The sequence below is a fragment of the Cricetulus griseus genome, chromosome 3 (genome assembly GCF_003668045.3).
Source record: "Cricetulus griseus strain 17A/GY chromosome 3, alternate assembly CriGri-PICRH-1.0, whole genome shotgun sequence".
NCBI lineage: Eukaryota > Metazoa > Chordata > Mammalia > Rodentia > Cricetidae > Cricetulus > Cricetulus griseus.
The window spans coordinates 159,033,162-159,055,802 of NC_048596.1; the positions used below are offsets into that span (position 1 = coordinate 159,033,162).

Below are 22,641 nucleotides of genomic sequence, written 5' to 3' on the forward strand. Positions count from 1 at the left end.
TTAGTACTCTATGAGACGGCTACATGGTGCTTAAAGAGCAGTGAGATAGTGTTCACCACCACCCAAAAGGCTCAGAATAAAGACTCACCACGGTCGACAGTGTTGGGACAACAACAACTCTTGCATATTGTAACAATTGCCACATTGTAACAAGCAGCTAAGCACCTTCCTAAACAGGTACCCAGCATCTTTACCTATTCTGCTCATAGCTACTAAAGAGGAGACTTGTCTAGGAATGCCGGCAATGTCTTTATTCACAATAGTTCTCAACTGGAAGCTATCTAAACATCCATTTAAAGTAGATTTGTAAACAGCTGTGCTTCAGTAAGTACAGCAGTAAGGAGGTGCAAACACTGAATCCAGACACCCAGATGAATCTCAGTCATGCTGGCTGGCGGGGGAGGAGATGGGGGGGGGGAGTGCTGTTTAAGTTCTATTTCTATCAGATTCCACAAGAAGTCTGTGGTTGCTAGGGATGATGTCATGAAAGCTTTTGGAAGTGACATGTTCCTTTATTTGTTGTGTTCCTTGGGTGTTTGCATATCCCCAAAGTCAATAAGTTGTACACAAAACATACTCCAAAGAACCAATTAAAAAATGATAGGATCATGTCCAAAGAGAAGCAGGAATGACTTGGAGAAACCTCCTTCCGTTAAACCTAGGCCAATTGGGTACTGCAGTAACTGAATAAAACACAGAATCTATAGGCTCCAAAGTTACACAGAGAAACCCTGTCTCAATCTGGGTTGGGGGGGAGACGGACGGACAGACATCTGTGAATCTATGCTTAGGTAGAATGGATTCATGGGTGGAGACGTGTAATTTTTTTTTAAATATAATGTTGCTTGTGCCTAATAAAGAATGGGTTAGAATTACTGTATTGAAACCACAGCAAAATTAATTCAAGCAAAACTGATTGAGACATTCTAAGTCAAGGGGGCAGAATGAGCACAGACGGACAGAAACTGGACATTTACACAGACTCTAAGTTGGTCACACAAATTAATACTGTATACAAACAACACACAGAATTGGAAGCATACAGAAGGGAAAGAATCAGTTAACACTTTCAAGGAGTGTTTAAGATTAATAAATTATGTGTCTTCGGAAAATTATTAATATTGCCAGAATTAAAAATATATAGTTTCATTTATAATATTAACATTTAACATGTCACATTTGAAATAGGAAGCTTCCTGACTGGTAATCATGAGCATTCAGCTTTTAAAATATAGAAATATAGAAAAAATATCCACCATATGAAATTTGGCACGCCTATCTTGACAATCTTCTAAAACAGTGATTGAGATAAAATTCGGGGAACAAGGGATGTGGCTCAACTGATACAGAGTTTGCCTAGCACACACAAGCATTAACAACAGTGCCGCGGTCCATAGGTCAGAAAGTAAAGGAAAGAGGATTAGAAATTTATGGTCATCATTGGCTACACAACTAGTTTGAGGTCAGACTGGACTAGATAAGACCCCCCTGTCACAGAACAAAACAACCACAAAGAAAAAAGGAAAGAAAAAGAAAACTAAACTAACTTAGATCCGTCCATCCATCCCACCCCATGCATCCAGGAACCAATTAAGGCGCGACACGTAGAACCGGACAGTCAGCAGAGCCGGCAGCTTGCGCTACAGAGAGCTACTGACGTTGGGAGCACTGCATCCCCAGGGTCGCCGCGCGGTCGCTGGGTCCCGGGCGGCGGTTGAGCCGGTGGCTCGCGCACCAGGGCGGCCACAGCATCCTCCGGCGGCCGCTCGCGCATGCGCAGTTAGCAGTGGCTGCTGGGCGGCTGCCGGCGGGATCCGTCTGGGGAGACGCTGGGGACCGAGTAGCGGCCAGTCGGACACCTGAGCTGCTGCTGCCGGACACAAGCCCGCAGGACAGGTGTGTGGACCGCGAGACCGAGGTAAGGAATCGGGTCCGGAGGCCCGGGCCGCACCCTATCCTGAGACTAGAAGGTTCAGCTGGGTGCGGCCAGGTGAGGCTGTGGAGGTTGAGTTCACGGGTGGAGGTGCAGCGAGCTAGACTCCTGGGTGGGCTTTGCCAGCCTCGGGGACAGAGATCAGCACTGGGTGGAGGGAGTCCCTTGGGTCCTCCACCTGCTGCGTTGACGCTGGGGAAGGCCGGGTGCCCTTCTCATCCTGGAGACCCTGGAGTCCGTTATTCCTGCGGTTGCCACTGTGGCCCCGTTCCACGGAGCCCTGGCCACACTCCCAGGGGAGTTCTTCTCACCTTTCTGGAAAACGCAAACAAAACCAACTTGGGCTCCTCATAAGCAGCCCATGCAATCCGTCTCTGCGAAGCCAAAAGGACTCTCGCCCTCCTCCACCATCACTCGGTGAAGGTAGCCAGAGAGTCCCTGCCACTCCCTAGACACTTGGGTGGAGCCCAGAGGGCGCCACTGGGGAGGGAGCCAAAGTGTGTTGAATTCAGCTAAACCTTAATGACTGGAGACTCATTATCTAGAGCCTGTTTACTATCAGTCGGATACTTTAGTGAACTTAAGTGGCATCTGCCCCACCCAGGAGGAAGAGGCTCTGCAGGGGTTTGTTGGGGCTAAAAACTAAATAGCTAGGAAGCTGGGAACTGGAGACAGAAGGTATAAACAGAAACAAACAAACTAGGCAAAATAACACAGTCAGTGGAAAGGCATTGTGAAACATGATCAATTTATGTTGAAATTTTCTGATGCGGGGAATGGTAAATCGTGTTTTTGCTGGTTGGCTGACTTGCTGCCCTGATATTTTTACATCTCTCTAGGCAGCCCACTTTTAGGTAATTGTAATTTTGATGACTTTCTAGTCTACATTTTGTTGGTGTGGTCATCTAGTTACGTTGACCGTGTCTCCTAAACTCTTAGAACAAATAGTCTTCTTTTCTCCTGTTTTTCTAGTTGTTCAGGATGGTTTATTGTGTGTAAATAGTGGCACATGTTGATGGATATACTGGCACTGATGGGTGCTGTAAATTAGTGCGGGGGGGGGGGGGGCGGGTACGTGAAAGAATCAGTTTTCAGCCATGATTCCTGAGGTGCTCCCATGACGTCTGATACCTCAGTTGCTTTAGACCTGAACACAGGCAAAAGTCCTCAGCTATCAGAGGGCTAAGCATGGGTGTGTTAAAGATGAAAGTACTGGGGTTGGGGAGATGGCTCAGCAGCTAAGAACACAAGCTGCTTTTGCAGAGGTCCTGTATTCAGTTCCCAGCACCCACATCAGATACTCACAACTTCCTGTAATTCTAGTTCCAGGGCATTGATGTCCTTTTGTGGCCTTTAAAAATATGTACGGTGAATACTCAGAATGAAAGAGCGAGTCTTGGAAGAAGCAGTCTATGATAAGAACTGCTGAAAATGTTTTAAGTAGGGTCCAAGTTAAGAGCTGTTGTTAGAAACACCAGGCTTGCAAGAAGGGAGGGGTTGGTTGTGAAGGTTAACCAGAGTGGAAATGTCACAGTGACTAGTAATATGTGTCAGGAAGGTCTTGTCCCTGATGAAGGCTGAGGAATGAAAATGTGTTCATTCCACAAAAGCCCTCCTAATGAGTTTAGTTACCAGAGACCCCAGGGGACCAGTAGCTCTGTCTAGCTGTGTTTTGTTTGCTGGTGGTGAGTCCAGGGCCTTGGGCATGCCAGGCTAGTGCTAAGGCACTGTACTTGTTCCCAGCCCAAGTCCATACACTTAGGAACACTGCAGTTGACTTAGAGGTGATGTTAAGAGAAAGGGAAATAAACCTGGCATAGTAGTTACACCTCTAATCCCAGCACTTGGGAAGCAGAAGCAGGTGCATCTCTGTGGTTTCAAGGCCAGCCTGGTTGACATAGTAAGTTCCAGGACAGCCAGGGCTACATAGAGAAACCCTGTCTCAAAATTCAAAAGTAAAAATTCTATTTATTTATGGGTGGGGTGGTCAAACCCTATGGAACTCATGTGGAGGTCAGAGGACAACTTTTGGGTTTCAGTTCTCGCTGATGTGGGTCCTGGGGATTCACCTAGGTCCTCAGGCTGTCTTGATGGGCACAATAAGCATATTTCAATTCAGAAGAAAGAGCAAATTCAAATTAAGGAAGGTGTTGGATTATCTTTTAGAGTAAATAATTCTTCAAAACTGAAGAGTGACCTCTGAACTGTAAGTTCTGGAAATCCTCAGATAGCTTCTATAGCTTCTATAAGCTATAGAAGATAACACAGTATGGCAGTGTGTGCTTGTAATCCCAGTGCTGGGGAGGCAGAGACAGCCCCTCGATCCCTGGGAACAGCCATTATGGGAAATACTGTGGAGGCTTTTCAGAAATTAAAAACAGAATTGTTATACGATCAAGTGATGAGTATAACCCCTTTATTAATTCTCTTGTTGCCAAGACATAATGCTGGATAAAAGCAGCTTAAGGAGAGAAGGCTTATTCTGGCTTACACTCTGAGGGGACACAGTCCATGTGACTGGGAAGGCACAGGCATGGCAGAAGGAAGAGCAGTCTGCGGTCAGGTAGCAGAGAGAAGAATGCTTTTGCTCAGCTCACTACCTCCTTTTCCTTCAGTCCAGGACCCCAGCCCAAGGTAGAGCTGTCTTCATACCCTGATTAACACAAGCCCCAAACCCCTGTGAACAGGCCTGCCCAGAAGCTTTCTCTGGGTGATTCTAGATTATGTCAAGTTGACAATATTAACCATCCAGGAATTTAAACTGAAAATTCATGTTGAAAGAGAAAACATGGTTATAAAATTATATTGCTATTCTTTTAAAAGTTTTTACATTTGTGTGTGTGTGTGTGTGTGTGTGTGTGTGTGTGTGTGTCTGTCTGTCTGTCCATAAAGATGGCAGTACTTGAATATAGAAAGCGCCTATTAAGGTAAATTTCTGTTTAGTGGTTTTAAAAATGTTCATTTTTAAAGTAAACACTAGAGTGGCAGCCAGTAACATTTAGAAGAAATCAAGGTTTTCTGGCCCAGACATTCATCTAAAGTTTTGATCTGAAAAGGGGTTGTGTCCATTGAAATAGGTATAACAATGCATTTTGTGATGTTTTATAACCATTTTAATGATATAATTTGTGTACTATCAAGTTGAACTGCTTAATTGTGTAATTATATTTATAGGGTTGGGTAACCATTACCAAATTCCAATATTAGACTTTCATTCCCCTAAATGCCCACTAGCTGCCCCCCTAATCCTGATCTAGTTGGTGTCTCAGCTATTGTCCAGTTCTTGTTTTCTCAGGTTTTCTTGTTTCTCTACATGAAATGGTACATCTACAATTTTCCCTAACTGGCTTTTCCAGATTTTCTAGAGCAATGGTTTTGTGTTCATGCATTCTTGTATGAGATCCTGTCTCTCTGTTACTAGATGCTTTTCCATGGTGTGAGCACTTCAGTTGACATCTGTCTGTACACTCCTCTCCAGCTGACATCTGTCTGTACACTCCTCTCCAGCTGACATCTGTCTGTACACTCCTCTCCAGCTGACATCTGTCTGTACACTCCTCTTCAGATGACATCTGTCTGTACACCCCTCTTCAGATGACTGCTGTCTGTACACCCCTCTTCAGATGACAGCTGTCTGTACACTCATGAGTTGATGGACACTTGATTCAGTCTACATTTGAGTTGATACAAGAAATGGGTTCTATGGATTATATCTAAGCATGTGTGAGGATATAAGTTTTGGTTTTATTTTGGCTATCTTTAAGTGGGATCACTGGGCCATGTTGAAATTTGCCACATTATTCCCCACCTCTGTTGGTATGTGTGAGGATTCCAGTTTCTCCAGTCTCTGTGGTTTTCAATGGTCATTTTTGATCACAGCAATGCTGGTGACTGTAGTACCATCTCTATCAGCCCCATCTTTCTTAAGTGGGCCCATATGTGTCCATAGCTCTATCTATTATCTGAGAAGCTTTACAGTTCTAAGAATCTACTTTAAAAAATGTTCCCATGTTGATGTTAGCTTTGGGGAAAGAGTAGCATACATGATGATGATGTGTTATTGTATGGCCACTCTTGAATCAATGATACTGAACTGTTTCAGTGCCCAACACTACTTGAAAGTCTGTTGGCACCATGGGAGACATCTTGAATTAATATATGCTAATGAAGTAGGCAAGAAGATATTACATGAATCAATAAGAGGAAGAGAGGTTGGTTGTATTTGGCATTTCTTATAGCACAAGGAACACCAATTATTCAGTGTTTGAAAAGACACGTGGTCAGATAATTGTGTAATGAGCATGGAATTATAGGAACAGTGAGTTTAAAAGAACATGAGCCCCAGGAGACAGCTTTCTACAGCATGGGATTTGATTTGGCAAAACACTATTAAATGTTAAATGTATGATTAAAAATCCCTTAGTTTTGGGTGTTTAGATGTAAGTGGACTCTAGCTTTATAATTATAAAATGTCTAATTTTGTATATACTTAAGCTACATTATTTATTTAAAACAATATAAGTGAAAATTTAGGAATCATGATAGCTTTTTTTTTCCTTTTCAATGAATCAACATTATTTGCATTTATAGACATTGTTGCTGACAGCTTTATATTTTTATACCATTAACTCTTTGGTTTCAGAAGAAGTCTTAGAACTGCACATTTTAAGTTGGTGTTTTATTTGTTCAAGGCTTAATTTAAATAATGTTGCTGGTGATGGAAACATCCAGAGTAAAGGAGAAACTATTTCTCCCTATGGTTCTTACCACATGGCATCCTTGCCTGATTTTTCAATGACTGCTTTAATTCCACAGATAGTCAATATGCATTTCCAAAGTGTTGGACTATGCTTGGGTCTTCTGTTCATCACTGTTAATGCAGAGTTTATGAATGATGGTGTTGATGTGGAAGACTTCAGTGAAAATCCAGAAGAGAGTTCTATTAAAGAAGACGACCCTTCCTCAGGGGTAAGATGGTTGAGAAGTGAATTATAAGCTATTCTTCCATGGTCATAGGAGTGACAGGTCCCTCAAGATAGGTTTCCTTCTCTTCTAAGAGGGTTGGTCTTCTCAGTGCATAGGGAAATGTTGCTTTTTTTTTTTCAGTTGTGTTCTTAGAGCGCCTACAGCAAACATTTGTTTGGACCTATTCCAGTTGTGTTCCATGAGTATGTGGGAAGTTTTTGTTGCCAAAACAGGAGTTCACTGGTTAAAGAAGACCAAGTTCTTTAACAAAGACAAGGACCATTAGTCCTATTTCTGATAATATCAGACTTTTCCAGACAAAATGGAAGGTGCCATAACTTGTGGTTCTTCAAGAAGTAAAGGAAGCAGCTTTTGTTTATTTCTCTGTAGGTAGATAATGCACACAAGGACAATGGATTGGAAAGGGAAGGAGTAACGAGGTGGACTTTAGTTGGGCTGAGCCAGGGCTATGCCTCAGCACTGTCGAAGTGTATGTCCTGAGGTGGTGACTGACGGGAGCCTGGGAACTTAACAGAGATTTTGGTTGATCTATTTTAACCATCCTCTGGAGCCTCCATATTGAATGTATTCCCATATAATACTGTGATAACTAAAAATCATTCATCCTTCTATGCTAGCCTCTGCTTAAAGGGCCCAAGTAACAAACAGGAAGTTCTCACAGATTCCTTTGCTTCATCTCATCTTATTGGGTTTTTAACATGCAAATAAATGTTATTATCGGTTTGCAGTAACTATTTTGCTTCCCCTTTAAATTTTAGTCTCTGCAAAGATATTTCTTTTGAAACTTAGTTCTGTGATTTACAAAGCAATGCTTGACAAACCATCACCTGGGTCAAACATCTATTACAGGGGTCTTTAAAAGTTCACACTTAAAAATTGACATGTGCTCACCACTCATAAGTATATTTGGTGAGATGACAAGAAATTGGAAAAAACACTTAAATTTTCATTACCAGACATCAATTGTACAAAATAACAGGTTTCATTATGACATTACTAAGACATGAGCTTTGCAACCAGAGCCCATGCCAGCCGGGATCTCTACTGCCCATGTGTACTGTGTACTAGGTTCCGAACAATCAGGCTGACTTCAGATATTTGCAAAAATGAGTAACTTTGGCTTAAAAATCTCTTTTCTAGACAATTATATATAAGACACCTCAACCTATAGGAGAAGTATATTTTACAGAAACATTTGACAGTGGAAGGCTGGCTGGGTGAGTACTCCTGCAAGAGCACATTTTCTTCAATTTGATGGGTTTTCTGAAGCTATTAGTCTGTGAGAATTAGCTCTCCTGTGACTGTGGAATAATTTAAAGCTATGAATTTATACAAAGACAGACACAAATTCAGAATGCAAAGGAAGCACATGGCATTTCCTTGCTCTCTGGGGTAGATATTGTGGAGATTCACAAGACAACTGAGTTATGTTCAGCCACAGTGATGGTATGCCTATCTGTAGCAGTTAACACCCGTTGACTAGTATGCTCCAGACCCTCTGCTGGTGGTTCAATATGTACTCCATTCCCTCCACCCCACGGGAGTTTACTCCCACACACATACTCAAGAGCAGATTCCGTGCCTCCTGGGATTGTGCAAAGGCTAGATTTACCAATTAACTTCTTGGCACTAATTCATTTTAAATAAAAACTGATTATGTTGGGTGTCTTTTCGTATTTTTTACATTCATTTTATCTATAAATTGCAAATCTTATTTCAATGGCAGTATCTGTCTTCGCCTTTACTTACAGGTGGGTCTTGTCAAAAGCAAAGAAGGATGACATGGATTCAGAACTTTCCATGTATGATGGTAAAATACTTACTTAAATATTAGATAACAATAACTCATGTTCACTAGCCTTTGAGATTATATTTTTGTTAAATTATGTTGGCCAGAAGGACCAGCCAGCTGTCACAGGGAAATGTTCAATTTTACACCCTGTTCCTCTTCAGTGTTTCAGGGATTGCTGGGTTGAGCCAGTTTTCTGATTCTTAAATTGTAGTTGGACTTTGACCCCAGGGTGTTAGCTTGCACTGCTGTTCTGGGTGATTCACCCCAAGCCTGGGCACTCATAGATCAAGAGCAGAGTTGTTAATGAGCACTATAAGATAGTGGCCACCTCTGCAGCCACAGCCTCAAGCCTTGACCATCATCCATAGGACTCCTGATGGGGCTGCTTCAGGCGTGGCTGTGGAAGTGACTTTCAAGGTCATATTTTCTTCCCTAGAAAGACCACCTTGGGCCGGGTGGTGGTGGAGCACACCTTTAATCCCAGCACTTGGGAGGCAGAGGCAGGCAGATCTCTGTGAGTTCTAGACCATCCTGGTCTATAAGAGCAAGTTCCGGACAGCCTCCAAAACCACAGAGAAACCCTGTCTTGAAAAAGAAAGGAAGGAAGGAAGAAAGAGAGGCTGAACGACCACCTTGGAGAATGACAAAAGAATGTCTCCCTTCTGGTCTAAAAGCGTCATGTAACCTCTGCTGTTGGGAACCAGGAGGGGAACCCCACTGTCTAGGAGTTCCTCACACCGTTAAGCATAAATAAGGCCTAGACCTCAGATTCAGCAGGTGGTCCCTTCGGAGCATGTGCTAGACTTGAGTCGTCAGTGTCCTTCTTACAGCTTCTGTAATTGTGTAAGATGGAGACCATGCCCACCTGTCTCCCTCTATACAGCATGTTTTCAGTCCCAGCAAACAAATTCCTCCTGCCACCATGTGTGTATACTCCACATGAGACCATGTGTGGACCAATCTAAAGCCACTTACAAAATTCTTCCCATCAAAGAAACAATGAGTCCAAGGGATATAATGCTAAAATTGATCTAAATAAGCCTAGTATTGCTAAAAAAAAAACCAGAATGTTTGATTTAAGCAACTGTGTTTAAGCACTTCACAGTTGTTTTTTGTTTTGTTTTGTTTTTTTAAACCAAGTAAAATATTCACTTTAGAAAAATAAAAGATTAGGGTATGCTTTAAGGAAACCTGCAAGCATTTATTTTATTTTTAAGATGGGTCTTGCTATATAGCCCAGGTTTCCCTAAATCATGTCATCCTTCTGCCTTAGCTATCTGAGTGACAATGTGATTACAGGTATGTACAACAATCCCAATAGTGTCTACAAATGACAGACTAAAACTCAAGCTGCTTTGATCATGAGACTTGTGATAGTTTCATTGTTTTTAGAAAGAAAAAAGCAGTCTAGAGCATTAGTGATTTAAATGTGCCTGTAAAATAATTGTGAGTTGAAACATTATAGCAAAATAACCATCTTTTGCTGGATTGAGTTTAGTTAGAACAGACAAACATAATTTTCAAACATATAATTTTGAAATGAACATAAGTTAATTTTTTCCCCTGTTTTAAAAGAGTGATGCCCAGCACAGAACTCTGGGGCTCCAGTTTGCCCACCTGGCTCACAGCCTGTGTAACCCACGGTCTCACCCACTGCAGGAACACAGCCCAGAGCCCTAGCTTGATTTGCTGCTTGCTGGCTTAGTGCTTCTCTGGGGTGTCACTGCTTCCTGGCCCAAAGCTCACCCAGCCACATGGCTTAATAGGGAAGGGTTTGTGTGATGAGATAGTCTTCAAATGCAATTTAAGTACCTACAGAATGCTATGAGAATCCTTGAAGAGTGCATGCATTTCCTAGTAAACTCAGCCCAGGGACAGACTGCCCACTTTGTGTTAAAGATGCACATTGTCTCATACACATTTTTAACGATCTCATTTTAGTTTCATTTTTTTTTTCTCATTTTAAGTGTCTGGACAAGGCAAACTTTGCTCTTGGTCAAGAAGGTGCACTTGGAAGAGCAAACCCACACACAGGAAGTACACTGGCTTTTATATCTCATTTCTTAGAGTCAGCATTGATAGTACTTATGAGATAAACCATATTTTATCATTTATTTTACTGAAAATATGTCAAGAAAACCTAATTGCATCTATTGTAGAAGTGTACCTTCTTCCAAGTTTGGCCTAAGGAAATGAAACCAGTTTCTGAAAAATGACAAGAAAGAGGAAAGGGGGTTGTCAGGGAGGAAAGGGTGAGACAGGAGGGGAGATGAGGGGGGAAAAATGAGAAGGGGAAATGAGGAGTGGGTGGAAAGAGGGGGAAAGGAAGGGGAATACAAAGAGCAGGTACTATTTCCTGATGTATTCTTCAGTTCTCATGGCAAAGATCACTGCTAACAACTGCTGAGCTGTGGTTTTCTGGGTCTTCTGTTTGACTCACTTGTTTTGCTTTCTCATTTAGGAAGATGGGAAATAGAAGAGCTGAAGGAAGACCAGGTCCCCGGCGACCGAGGCCTGGTTCTGAAGTCTAAAGCCAAGCACCACGCAATATCTGCCGTCCTCGAAAAACCCTTTATTTTCTCTGATAAACCTTTGATAGTTCAGTAAGTGTTAAGACTGAAGTGTTAATTTGAATTAGTTTGGTATCATTTGGCATATGAATATGTGTTAGTTTTGGTGCTGTGTACAAAAAAATCCCCACATTTCCCTTTCCAGGTTCTTAGACAAATACACCTATACATAACCACACCCTGGGCCTTGGGGGCAACCAGCTCAGTGGTAAATTCCATGTCACATGTCTTATATGCACAATTCTGTCACCATAAAGTACAGTGAAGCCACTACTTTTATCTTAGTTTTTCTCATTCCTTGCTGATAAGATAGTCACCTCAGGACATTCAGAAAAGAACCACAAATATGGCCAGTTTACAGTTCTGTTCATGCCTAGCCACTCAAAGAAGCAGATTGAGTCTACAAGAACTGTGTCTGCAGGTCAGGGTCATTCAAGCTGGGAGCTCTCTTAAGAGCCCCATGCTGTCAGAGACTTCTCTTCTCCTGCACAGACATGTAAGCCATGTGGCTTGCATGTGTACTGCCCTGAGGTCAAGTATAATTCCCCAGCTTTCTCTCATCTGTAGGGCTGTGAAGCCAAAATGAAGTTCGTAAAATAAAGGCATTTGCATGTGTTACTGGTAAGTTCCATTGTGTCTGGAACTACCGCAGGTTAAAAAGTGTCCTACAGAAATAGCAGTAGTGCCTGCCAGCCCCCAGACTCTCAGTTCTCTGCCAACCCAGTGAACAGCATTCCTTCCTGGGATTAGCCTACTCTAGATGAATCCATTTCAGTGGCTGTTCAATACCAAGTAAAGACAAGGAGGGATTCCCTGTTACCTGGACTAATTAAAATAACATTACAAAAATTTAGTGGGACCAGTATCCACGTGGGTATTATTACTAATTTTAGGATTTGGTCTGATTTTTGTTTTGCTGATAACTTCTTTCCTTTTTCCTTTTTCCTCTCTGTGATATGTGGAGGTGGCAGGGGTCAGGGGCGTTGAGTGCAATTGTATGTGTGTGTGTACATATGGAAGCCAAGCCCAAGGTTAATGGTGTGTGTGTGTGTGTGTGTGTGTGTGTGTGTGTGTGTGTGTGTGTGTGTGTGTACTTGTGCAGGCCTAAGGCTGATGCTTGGAAAATCATCCTTGATGCAATTCTACCTTGTTCACTGAGACAGTTCTCAATCTATATAACATGTCTTCCTAGCCAGCTTGCCTGGTGAATCTCCTGCCTCCACCTTCTGAAACTGGAATTACAGGCTGGCCTCTGTGTTCACCCAGCATTTTACATGGGTTCTAGAGATCTGAACTCTGGTGTCAAGCACTTTAACTACTGAGCCCTCTCCCAGCCCTTCCTTGAGACTTACTATTATTTTCTTAAAAGTTGGGTGTATATAGCATCACTTAATGAATGTACTCTTGGTTTGAAAAGGGTTGGACAGGAAACCAATACAAAACTCATGTAGTGTTTCCCTGGGAGTCACTGATAAGAAAATGATGTCTTGCCAGATAAGAAGCAAACCGAAAAACATCCAAAATTTTCCAAAACAACTGTGAAATGATTGCTTTGAAAAAATAAAGAGGATCAAGAATTGAACAACAGTCAAATGGGCTGAAGTGAAAATATTTTATGTTAAATGCTATAATTGGCACATGGTTTTATGGTGCCTTTTCCAGTTAAGTGCATGTTAATACATGGTGAGCATGCCTAATCTGAAATCTGAAATGCTTTGAAATTTGGAACATTTTCCAACCTTTGTGACTACTCATTCATATAATGACAATTTTGTACTACTTTTTTTGTTCTACATATGTATCCTGTGTGGTGTTTGATATTTTAATGTATGTATTACCATCAGTGTGTAATGAGAGTCACATTTCTGTCTCTTTAAATGCTTATCACATCTTTGTGTTGAGGCCTTTCTTTTGGCACTTTCTAGAACATAGATTATTGTAGTCACCTGCTGTTGCAGAAGGTGCTAGGAAGTCTTCCTCCTTCCTGAGTGTATTTTGGTCCCTGATCTTTATCTTCCCTCTTTTCCTTCCTCTCCCTTTCAATTCCAAACCCCTAATGACTCCTTTTCACTTTTATAAAAATCAATATTTTTACCTTCCAAAAGAAGTGAGACAATGTAGTGTATGTCTTGAGTTTTTTGCTGTAATTATTTTACTTAATGTGATGCTCTATGGCCCCAGCCATGTCGCTGTGAATAAAAGTTTAATCTTTTTAAGCAGCTGAACAGTATTCCATTGGGCATATGGACCACCTCTTTGTTTTTGAAACCTTGGTGGTCACCTCAGTTACTTCTTCATCATGGCAATTGAGGATGATGCTGAGTAAATGTTGGTGTTGGAAGTGCAGGCATCTCATGAACCGGTTATACTTCCCGTGGATATGTTCCCAATATTGGGAGAGCTGATAAATGGCTCATAGTGTAGTTCTGGTTTTCATTTGAGAAATCTACTGCCATTCCTCATAGTGGATGTATTAATTTATAGATGTCCACCATCAATATGTAAGAATTACCTTTTTTGACATCATAAGCAGTTTTTTGTTGTTGTTATTGTTTGTTTGAGGGTGTTTTTTTTTGTTTGTTTTTTGCTTGGTTTGTTGTTTTTTTCTTTTTCTTTTCTTTTTTATTTTTCCCCCGAGACAGGGTTTCTCTGTGTAGCTTTGAGCCTATCCTGGCACTCGCTCTGGAGACCAGGCTGGCCTCGAACTCACAGAGATCCACCTGCCTCTGCCTCTGCCTCCTGGGTGCTGGGATTAAAGGCGTGCGCCACAACGCCCAGCCCTGTTGTTTTTTTCTTTCATTAAAACCATTGCACCTTGGGTAAGGCTTGGTTGTGCTGATTGATGACAGCACATGTCTTCTAACATACTTTGCTCATGTGTATCTTCCTTTGAGGATGTCTGTGTAAATCTATTGTATTTCTTGTTTTTTTGAGACAGGGTTTCTCTGTGTAGCCCTGGTTGGCTACTGTAGACAGACTGGCCTTGAACTCAGAGATCACCTGCCTCTGCCTCCCGAATGCTGCACATATTTCTATTAGTATTTTTGAGATTTTTCTTTCTTTTTGCTGGAGTGTTTCATATAGTCTGAACATTAACCAGTTGTTTCTAATTTTTGCAACTTCCTTTGTGCTGGCATGCGGGTCTCTCCTGGGTCCTTCTGGGGAGAATGTGCACCTGCATCTGCCAGAGGAGGCGCTCTGGCCCTGCTGGTTGACCTGGAATAGTTTAAATCCAGTGATTCTCTGCTTAAATGGTCTGTTCATTGTTGAATGGGGGGGGGTGCAGTTCCCAGCGGTCACTGGATCTCCTTTTAAGTCTAATGGTGTTCGCCTTTCACACATGGGTGCTCCCTTCTCAGGTTCACACCTGCACTAGCAGGGAGTTCATCCTCTTTAACTGACTTTATCTTTATAGTGATTCGTGTCCCCTCACCATTTTTGACAAGTCTATTCTACCTGATTTGAGGAGAGTTGTACTCTTCCACAAATGTTTTTCTGTCACTTCCTGTCTTACCTCTGTGAATCTCTTTATGTGCAGAAAATGGTTGGTTCCTCTTCTTGTATTGTTGGGGTTTGTTGTTTGTTTGTTTTTTTATTTTTTGTGCATTGATGTTTTGCCTGCATATATGACTGTGTGAGGATGTTGGATCCCCTGGAATGGGAGTTACAGACAGGTGTGAGCTGCCATGTGGGTGCTGGGAATTGAACTTGGGACCTCTGGAAGAGCAACCAGTGTTCTTTACCATCTCTCCAGCTCCCTAGTTTTCATTTCTGTGACCTCTGTGAGTTCCCCATCCCATTTATTTTCTGAACCTGTATGGTTTCTCCTACAATATCTGCTTCCTGGCATGGACAAGCTTTTCACTCATGGTTTTATGAACTTCCTCTTCAGATGTTTCAGAATTCAAGTATCACATGTTTCAGACATGGTTTTCTTTGGTTGGATTTTCCCAGAGTCATATGAGCATTCTAGAATTCAGATCAGCTACCTCTACCTGCTTTATGCAGTGGCTTTCATAGTAAATTACTTCCTCCTGGCAATGGATCCCAAGGTGCTGGTTGGGTAGGCCATACCGGCTCTAGCTCCACATGGACATAGTAGTGTGTAGTCAAGTAGCATCTTTGCCTATAAAATCGATGGCTGCAGGTGTCTCAATGACTTAGGTGGCAGTGCTTTGTGAGGTCAGTCTGTCAGCTTGAATGCAGCTCTTTCAGATGGAACATGTTTGTCACTGCTACAGGTAGCTTCCACAGGTTTTTGGTTTTTGGTTTTGTTTTTAGTAGGTGTGGAGATTTGTGCTCATACTGGATGTCAGTGGGACAGCTGGAAGGGTCAAGAAGCAGTTTTGGGCTTTTGCACTTAAGAGTCTGTGCCCAGAGCCCTCTGTGGACAGCTTGGGAAAGAGCCAAGACAGGAGTCGTCCCCAGGCTTGCAAGTTATGCAGAATCACTCACAGTCTTTCTTCCGTCCACCCTTCCTTCCTTCCTTCCTTTTTTTTCCCTCTCTCTTTTCAAATGTGTATACCAATTGGGTTTAAGCTGCCAGGTTGTATATGCTTTTTTATCTTTCATCTTCTCCTTGAAGTCGCTGGGAGACATTTAAAACTATAGCTGCTCATTAAATAATCAGCATTGCATATGGTTTATTTTTTATCTTTTTGTTTCACCTCACAAAACAAAACCTTTTTTCCATATTTTTTTTTTTTTACTGTTTTTCACTTAGCAACTACTTTATGGGTTTTTTTCACATACGAGTCATTAATCTATTGAACACCTAAGCTTTTCCCTTATTATTTTAGCAATACTAGTTCTTTAAAAACAACCTAAAACAAAACAAAAAAATGGCTGAGACTTCCAATATGTTGTAAATCTGTGAGAGACTTAGGTTATTAGCTGTCACACTAGATAGTAGATAGTAGAAGTTTCCCTTCCTCACGGCTATTTGGTGTGAACTAACCCAGGTTATTGAGTAAAAATCTGAAACTTCTTTGGAGAAATTTAATTCAATAAATTCAAACTGTTGAGCATGGTTTGGTGTAGTTGAATTAAAATACAAATTAGTGCTGGGTTCTGAATCTCCAATGTTACCTGTTTCTGAGAAACCTATTGTAGCTCAGAACATACAGAGCATGGAGGCTGGGGATTGGCTCACTCGTAGAGTGCTTCCCCAGCTTGTGTGGGGCCCTGGGTTGCAGTTTTAGTTAAAAATGTCTTTATTCTTACAATAATACTTTGGTTGGGAAAATATGCTTGTCTCTAGTTTTTTGTAATTATTTTTATAAAATTATTTTTAATAATTTTTATAAAATTATTATAATTTAATAATTTTAAATACTTTCATATTTTATCATCATGACTTGAAGTATTAGGTGAGCATTTCTGCTCACTCCCTATAAGTTGTGGATATTCTTTATATGGATGAGCTTGGTAGTAATATAAAGTAATTCTGCTTAGAGGAATTGAGAGTAATTCGTTATACTATACAGAGTAACAACTAACTTATTTTTCAGCAGTGTGGTTCTTTTTCCCTCCATTTAGATATGAAGTAAATTTTCAAGATGGTATTGATTGTGGAGGTGCATACATTAAACTGCTAGCAGACACTGATGATTTGATTCTGGTATGACATTTTAATATCTAAGAACACCTTATTAAAGTCAGTAAGTATTTTAAGGAGTGGTTGACAACAACTGTAAAGTTTATTTTCAATTGAAAAAAGTAACTGTGTCTTTTTCCAACATGAATCTACACGGTCTTTACAGTTTGCCTTCAAGGTTCATAACACGGCTGCATTACCTGATGAAGACAGCAATTCTGTGCTCTTTAGTAGCACAGATAACTGTGCCCGCATGAGGATAGAAGTGACAGGGCTTAGCGATACTGATGAGGGTCAAATTGAAGTTCTTCACAAGTTTGTTCCGAGAAGCACAAAGCAAAAGTGACCTGAAGCCCACATTAAAAACAGGGCTGTTTCAAGTGTTGCCAAACAACAACAACCCCAAGTGTCTTTACAGTGCTGGTAGGAGGTTGGGGACATTTCTTACAGTACCCTGCAAAGAAAAGGTCACAGTGGGAGCTCTGTCCGGAGTCTGGCTATGACAGAAGTAAAGAGACACATTGGGGATTGTTGAGCTGGCTTTGTTGTGGGCAGGCTGTGAGGTGGGCATCAGAGGTTACCCTCGGCACGGCTGGCTTTAGGATCAGGCAAAAGAGATGCCATTTGTAGGACGTAGTTAGTGAAGATCTTGTAGATCTTGTGGGTCTCAGTGGCAGGGTGGCAAAAACGTAATTGCCTTGAATTCCTTTAAGTACTTTGTTGACTCAGTGAATCCCTCAGAGAACCCTTCTAAGGTGGGAACTGCCATCTCCATACTCGAGATGTGATGGCACAGGGATTCAGAGGGCTCAGAAACTCACTCAGCCAAACACGCCTGGTCCCTTGTCAGTGGCAGCATTGGAGCTGCAGTATCTGAGTGCAGAATTAGGTGCCGGAGGACTAGGTCCCACATGGCGTGGAATGGGGAGTTCCTCTCTTCGTTGAGCACATTTTACTAAGGGTCATTTTCTGGTTTCCTTCTCAACAATGGTAATGAGTAGTCACTTAAGTCTAAGGCCACCATCGTGCTTCATTTCCTATAAACTGTTCATATACATTTACATGAAGCCTGAAGCTTTTTCTGATGCTCCTCCTGCACCTTCAGGAGGAAAGTAGCCTGTGCTTTTCTAAAGTAACAACAGATGATTTGAGAGCCAAAGTTTTCACTTTGCCATATCCTTTATTGTCATTTTGTTAATGCCTCAATAAGTTGGCATTTAATGTGGTTTGTGAGCGCCACCCACTGGACAGAGCAGAGTCATGGACCAAGGTGTTACTCTGAACTGACTAGACCGTCTTCTCTCTTTGAAGGAAAACTTTTATGATAAAACATCCTATACTGTCATGTTTGGACCAGACAAGTGTGGAGAAGATTATAAACTTCATTTCATCTTCAGACATAAACATCCCAAAACTGGAGTTTTTGAAGAAAAGCATGCCAAACCTCCAGATGTTGATCTGAAAGAGTTCTTTACAGACAGGAAGACTCACCTCTATACCCTTGGTACACCACTCATTCTTTCCTTCCTTCCTTCCTTCCTTCCTTCCTTCCTTCCTTCCTTCCTTCCTTCCTTCCTTCCAAGTGCTTGTCAACCATGGAGTTGCTGAGGGCTTGTGCTTTCAGGAGAGAACAAATGTCTCTGCCTTTAAGAAGTTTATCTTTGGGGAGATAGGCTGTGCCAAATAATAACACAAGGAGAAAATAAAGCACCCAATGGGGGCGAGGGGAGTTCAGAAGAGAAATGGAAGTCACATAAACCCAACTTTGTTGATAGGGTTTATGTAGAAAAATGTATGTTTGTAGGAAATACATTTTTAGGGGTAATATATACTGGGTCAGGAACTCTCAAATGGTTCTAAAACAGCTTGAGTTCTTTGTAATATACTTGCAACCCTTTAAGTTTGAGGGTTTTGTTTTAGTATAAGGCAGATTGGGTTATATTCTGTGACTGTAAAGAGGGACACTGTGTGATCAGGAGTCCCCACCAGGGTTAGCTAGTTACTGAGTAGATTTATCTGTGGAAATAATGAAAATTTTTATTATTTAAAAATGAGTTTAAAGCAGAGTTTGTCTTATTTTAGAAAGTATAGTAGCTAGTGATTTCAGCAAGTTTTGATTCAATACACTGGTTTTCCTAGTTAGGAGAAAATTGTATACATAAAGTTCAGGTCATTTTAGTGTTTAGAAGATTATCTTTGCAATGTCTGTCTGACTACTGACTATAAAGTATTAAAAATTGTTTTTTAGTGATGAATCCAGATGATACATTTGAAATATCCATTGATCAGAAAGTTGTGAACCAAGGGAGTTTGCTAGAGGATGTGGTCCCGCCTATCAATCCACCCAGAGAAATTGATGATCCCAGCGATAAGAAGCCAGATGAATGGGATGACAGAGCCAAAATCCCTGACCCCACCGCAGCCAAGCCAGAGGACTGGTAAGCCAAGAGTTGAGCTACTAGCCTGAACTGGCCCAAGATGGGTCAGTGACATTTACAGCCAATGAAACTCTTTTAACAGCATACTGTTTGCTTTGATGATTTAGTATGGAATGTTTTTTCAGAAATGGATGCTGCGTTTCTCTTTTTAATTTAAAATTTTCTTTAATATGTTTGCTTTGTTGCCCTTTTTTCATCATGTGTTCATCTATATGTATCAGTTCTACAGGAAGATCCATGACTGAAACATCAAGTCTTTGCTTCTGATTCCTGACTTGTTCTTCCTCATATGTGTGTGGTGTTCTTTATAGGTGCAGATTGGGTTTTTGTTTGTTTGGTTGGTTGGTTGGTTGTTTTTGTTTGTTTGATCATTTGTTTAATAATGACTTGGCTTTAGGTTGCCTGTCAGCATCTTATAAAGCCTTTGTGGGACTCATGATGTCATCATACTGAAGCATTAGTTATCTTTACTAGCCATGGATTTGTGTTGTTTCCACTGGGGGGGACTGAAGGTTTTCCTTAACTGAAATGCATTCAGTTGATGAGTCCCTACAGGTTGAGGTTGGGTGGTGTGGATGCCAGTGTATCTCTCTTTCTACCAAGCTAGTCTTTGTCCTTCAGATATGTTCTGTGATTTCTACATAGAGACCATGTACTTTTATTCCTACGAGCCATAGTTTTTTTTTTCCTGCTTTCTGCATAACCCTTAATTTGCTACATTGTATTTCTTTTTGTATTTAACCACTGTTAGGTTGTGCTGTAAAACAAATGTCCCCAAACTTACAGGCAAAGATGACACGTCATCACCTCAGTGGGTTGAGGCAGGGATGTGTAGAGGTGGCCTGGAGGAGGGACTCCGACTTCATGGGAATGCTGCCACTTCCTAACCAGCTCAAGTGGCTGACCCCAGGAGGTTTCTACCATTCCCTATCTGGCCTCCCTTTAGGTGTGTTCATAGCATCTTAGATCACACCTCAGAAGTAGTGATCTAAGAAAGGGAGACAGCACTCCTGAAATTGCCATGATATTTTATAACTGGGTCTAGAAATAGCATGCTGACACCTGCTATCCCAGCTGGAAGGAGACATAACCAAGATGTGAATACAAATCCTACGAGTTAAAAAAAAAAAAAAGAAAAAAAAAGAAAAATGTTCTTTGATTTCTATGAGAGTATAAAATGATTTCACACACTTGTTGAAATGCCTGTCCTCCCCCCATTTTCTTAGTGAATTATAGTGACTGCTTGTCTAATGTTGACTTACAACTCACTCACCTGCTCCACAGTTATTATCTTCTTATGTCTTTTGTTGGGTTCTACTTATGTTTTTTCAGATTCATTAAAGTAAAAATTTTGTGCTGCTAAGGTCATTTGCAGTGCATAGTTCAGTGGGCTCTGACAGACACACAGATGTCAGCAGCATTTCCATCTTCCCAGGAGGACCTCGTGTTCTGCACCCAATGAGGTTTCCGTTTCTGCAGCTTGGCAAAGCACTGTGTAAAATGGACTCATAGAATGTGGCTCCTCCATCTGCCTCCCGAGCCGCCCTGTGTGGGTGCCTTTGTCTGTAGCAGTTGCACTGTGCTGGGACTGCCGTCATTGGTTCACCCATTCACAAATCAATGGAGAACTGCCATATTTTCCAGTTTAGTGTAATCACAAGTAAATGTGTGGTAGACATTTACAGATGATTTTGGATGGACATGAATTTCCCCTACGGAGGGTGAACGCCTAGGAACGGATTTGCTGGATTGCTCAGGAAACGTGTGTGTGGATTGATGCGCCACCTTCCTGAGGCCCGTACTCTTCTGCACCCCACCTCCATGCAAGGTTTTCAGCTGCTTTTCATTTAGAGCATTTTGTCTCCGTTTCCCTTTTCCTTTTGGCCATTCTAAAAGGTTTGCAGTGAAATCCTACTGTTTTAACTCACATCTCCCTACTCTCACTTAGCATCTGGTCTTTTTACTACCATTGAATCACTTCCTTGCTGAAATATCATTTTAACTTTGGCAAATATTTTAGAAATTTCTTATTACTTTATTTTGTGTGCTTGTGTGTATGTGTGTACCAGTCCCACAATGCCTGTGTGAAAGTCAGGACATCCCGAGGTATTCACTTCTCTCCTTCCATCATGCAGATCTTAGGGTTTGAATTCAGGCCATCGTGTTTGGCAGCAACCACCTTTACCCACTGAGCCATCTTTCTGACCTTAAAGTGGGTTTCTTACAGGCAATATGTACTTTGTTCTTTCTTCTCTGCTTCCAGTGAGTTCTCCCAGCTGTTATATGTCTGAAAATGTGTTTATATCAACATAGTTTTTGAAGGATATTTTCCCTAACAGCTAAGCACTGCCGGGCAGCTTTCTCTGAGAAGGCACCCTTTTCCTTGAGGCTTTCAATTTATAATGGTGGGCCAATGAGCCCTGCCTAGTGTGCCATTTATTTTCAGTTTTAAAGTATTTTCCCACGTTACCAGTTTTCAACTATTTGGTTTTACTGTATTCTAATATGGATTTCTTTTTCCTCATGATTGTATTCCTCACAGTTCTTTGTGCTTCTTAGATTGTGGATATGCTATTGATATGGTGTGTAGATTGTGTCGTTGGTGTGGTGTGTAGACTGTGCCGTTGGTGTGGTGTGTAGACTGTGCCGTTGGTGTGGTGTGTAGACTGTGCCGTTGGTGTGGTGTGTAGACTGTGCCGTTGGTGTGGTGTGTAGACTGTGCCGTTGGTGTGGTGTGTAGACTGTGCCGTTGGTGTGGTGTGTAGACTGTGCCGTTGGTGTGGTGTGTAGACTGTGCCGTTGGTGTGGTGTGTAGACTGTGCCGTTGGTGTGGTGTGTAGACTGTGCCGTTGGTGTGGTGTGTAGATTATGTCACTACTTCATTGAGAACCTGGCAGCTTCATATGTGTCTATGTCAATGCTTGCTATTGTCTCACTGTTTTTTTCTTTGTCTTTATGTGAAAAGTCATTCCCATTTTCTCCAGTCCCTTGTTTGTAAACATTGGTGTGGCCACTTGTCCAGAACACTGGGGTCTTGTTCTTAAGAAAAGCCAACAGATCAACTCCTGCTGATTTAGAGAGATACTGACTGGTGGGGATGCCTCTCCTCTCAGGCAAACTGCTTTACAGAGGGCAGTAGCAGCAGCCTGCTTTAAAGGAATCATGTGATGTGTCTGTCCTGTCAGAAACGGCAATTGGCTTCCATGCAAACCCACTCTGCTTCAGATTGGTAGACCCAGGAAGAGGAAGTTGCCCTCCAAGTCCAGATGCTGTAGATAAGCTTCATGTCTGGTGAGATTTGTTGATTGGTGCTAGGAGATGCTGAA

General features: G+C 41.7%; 1 protein-coding gene across 1 annotated transcript in view; it reads left to right on the plus strand.

Annotated features, from left to right (window-relative positions):
- Positions 1-1,811: 1,811 nt before the first annotated feature.
- The window catches only part of Clgn (calmegin), a 29,915-nt gene continuing 9,085 nt past the window's right edge, over positions 1,812-22,641 (plus strand). The window contains exons 1-8 of the mRNA XM_027406126.2: positions 1,812-1,918; positions 6,749-6,901; positions 8,060-8,136; positions 8,671-8,729; positions 11,173-11,314; positions 16,820-16,901; positions 18,189-18,381; positions 19,126-19,315. Of these exons, the coding sequence (XP_027261927.1) occupies positions 6,758-6,901; positions 8,060-8,136; positions 8,671-8,729; positions 11,173-11,314; positions 16,820-16,901; positions 18,189-18,381; positions 19,126-19,315 (887 nt within the window). The 5' untranslated portion in view covers positions 1,812-1,918; positions 6,749-6,757. The remainder of the gene's footprint in view (positions 1,919-6,748; positions 6,902-8,059; positions 8,137-8,670; positions 8,730-11,172; positions 11,315-16,819; positions 16,902-18,188; positions 18,382-19,125; positions 19,316-22,641) is intronic.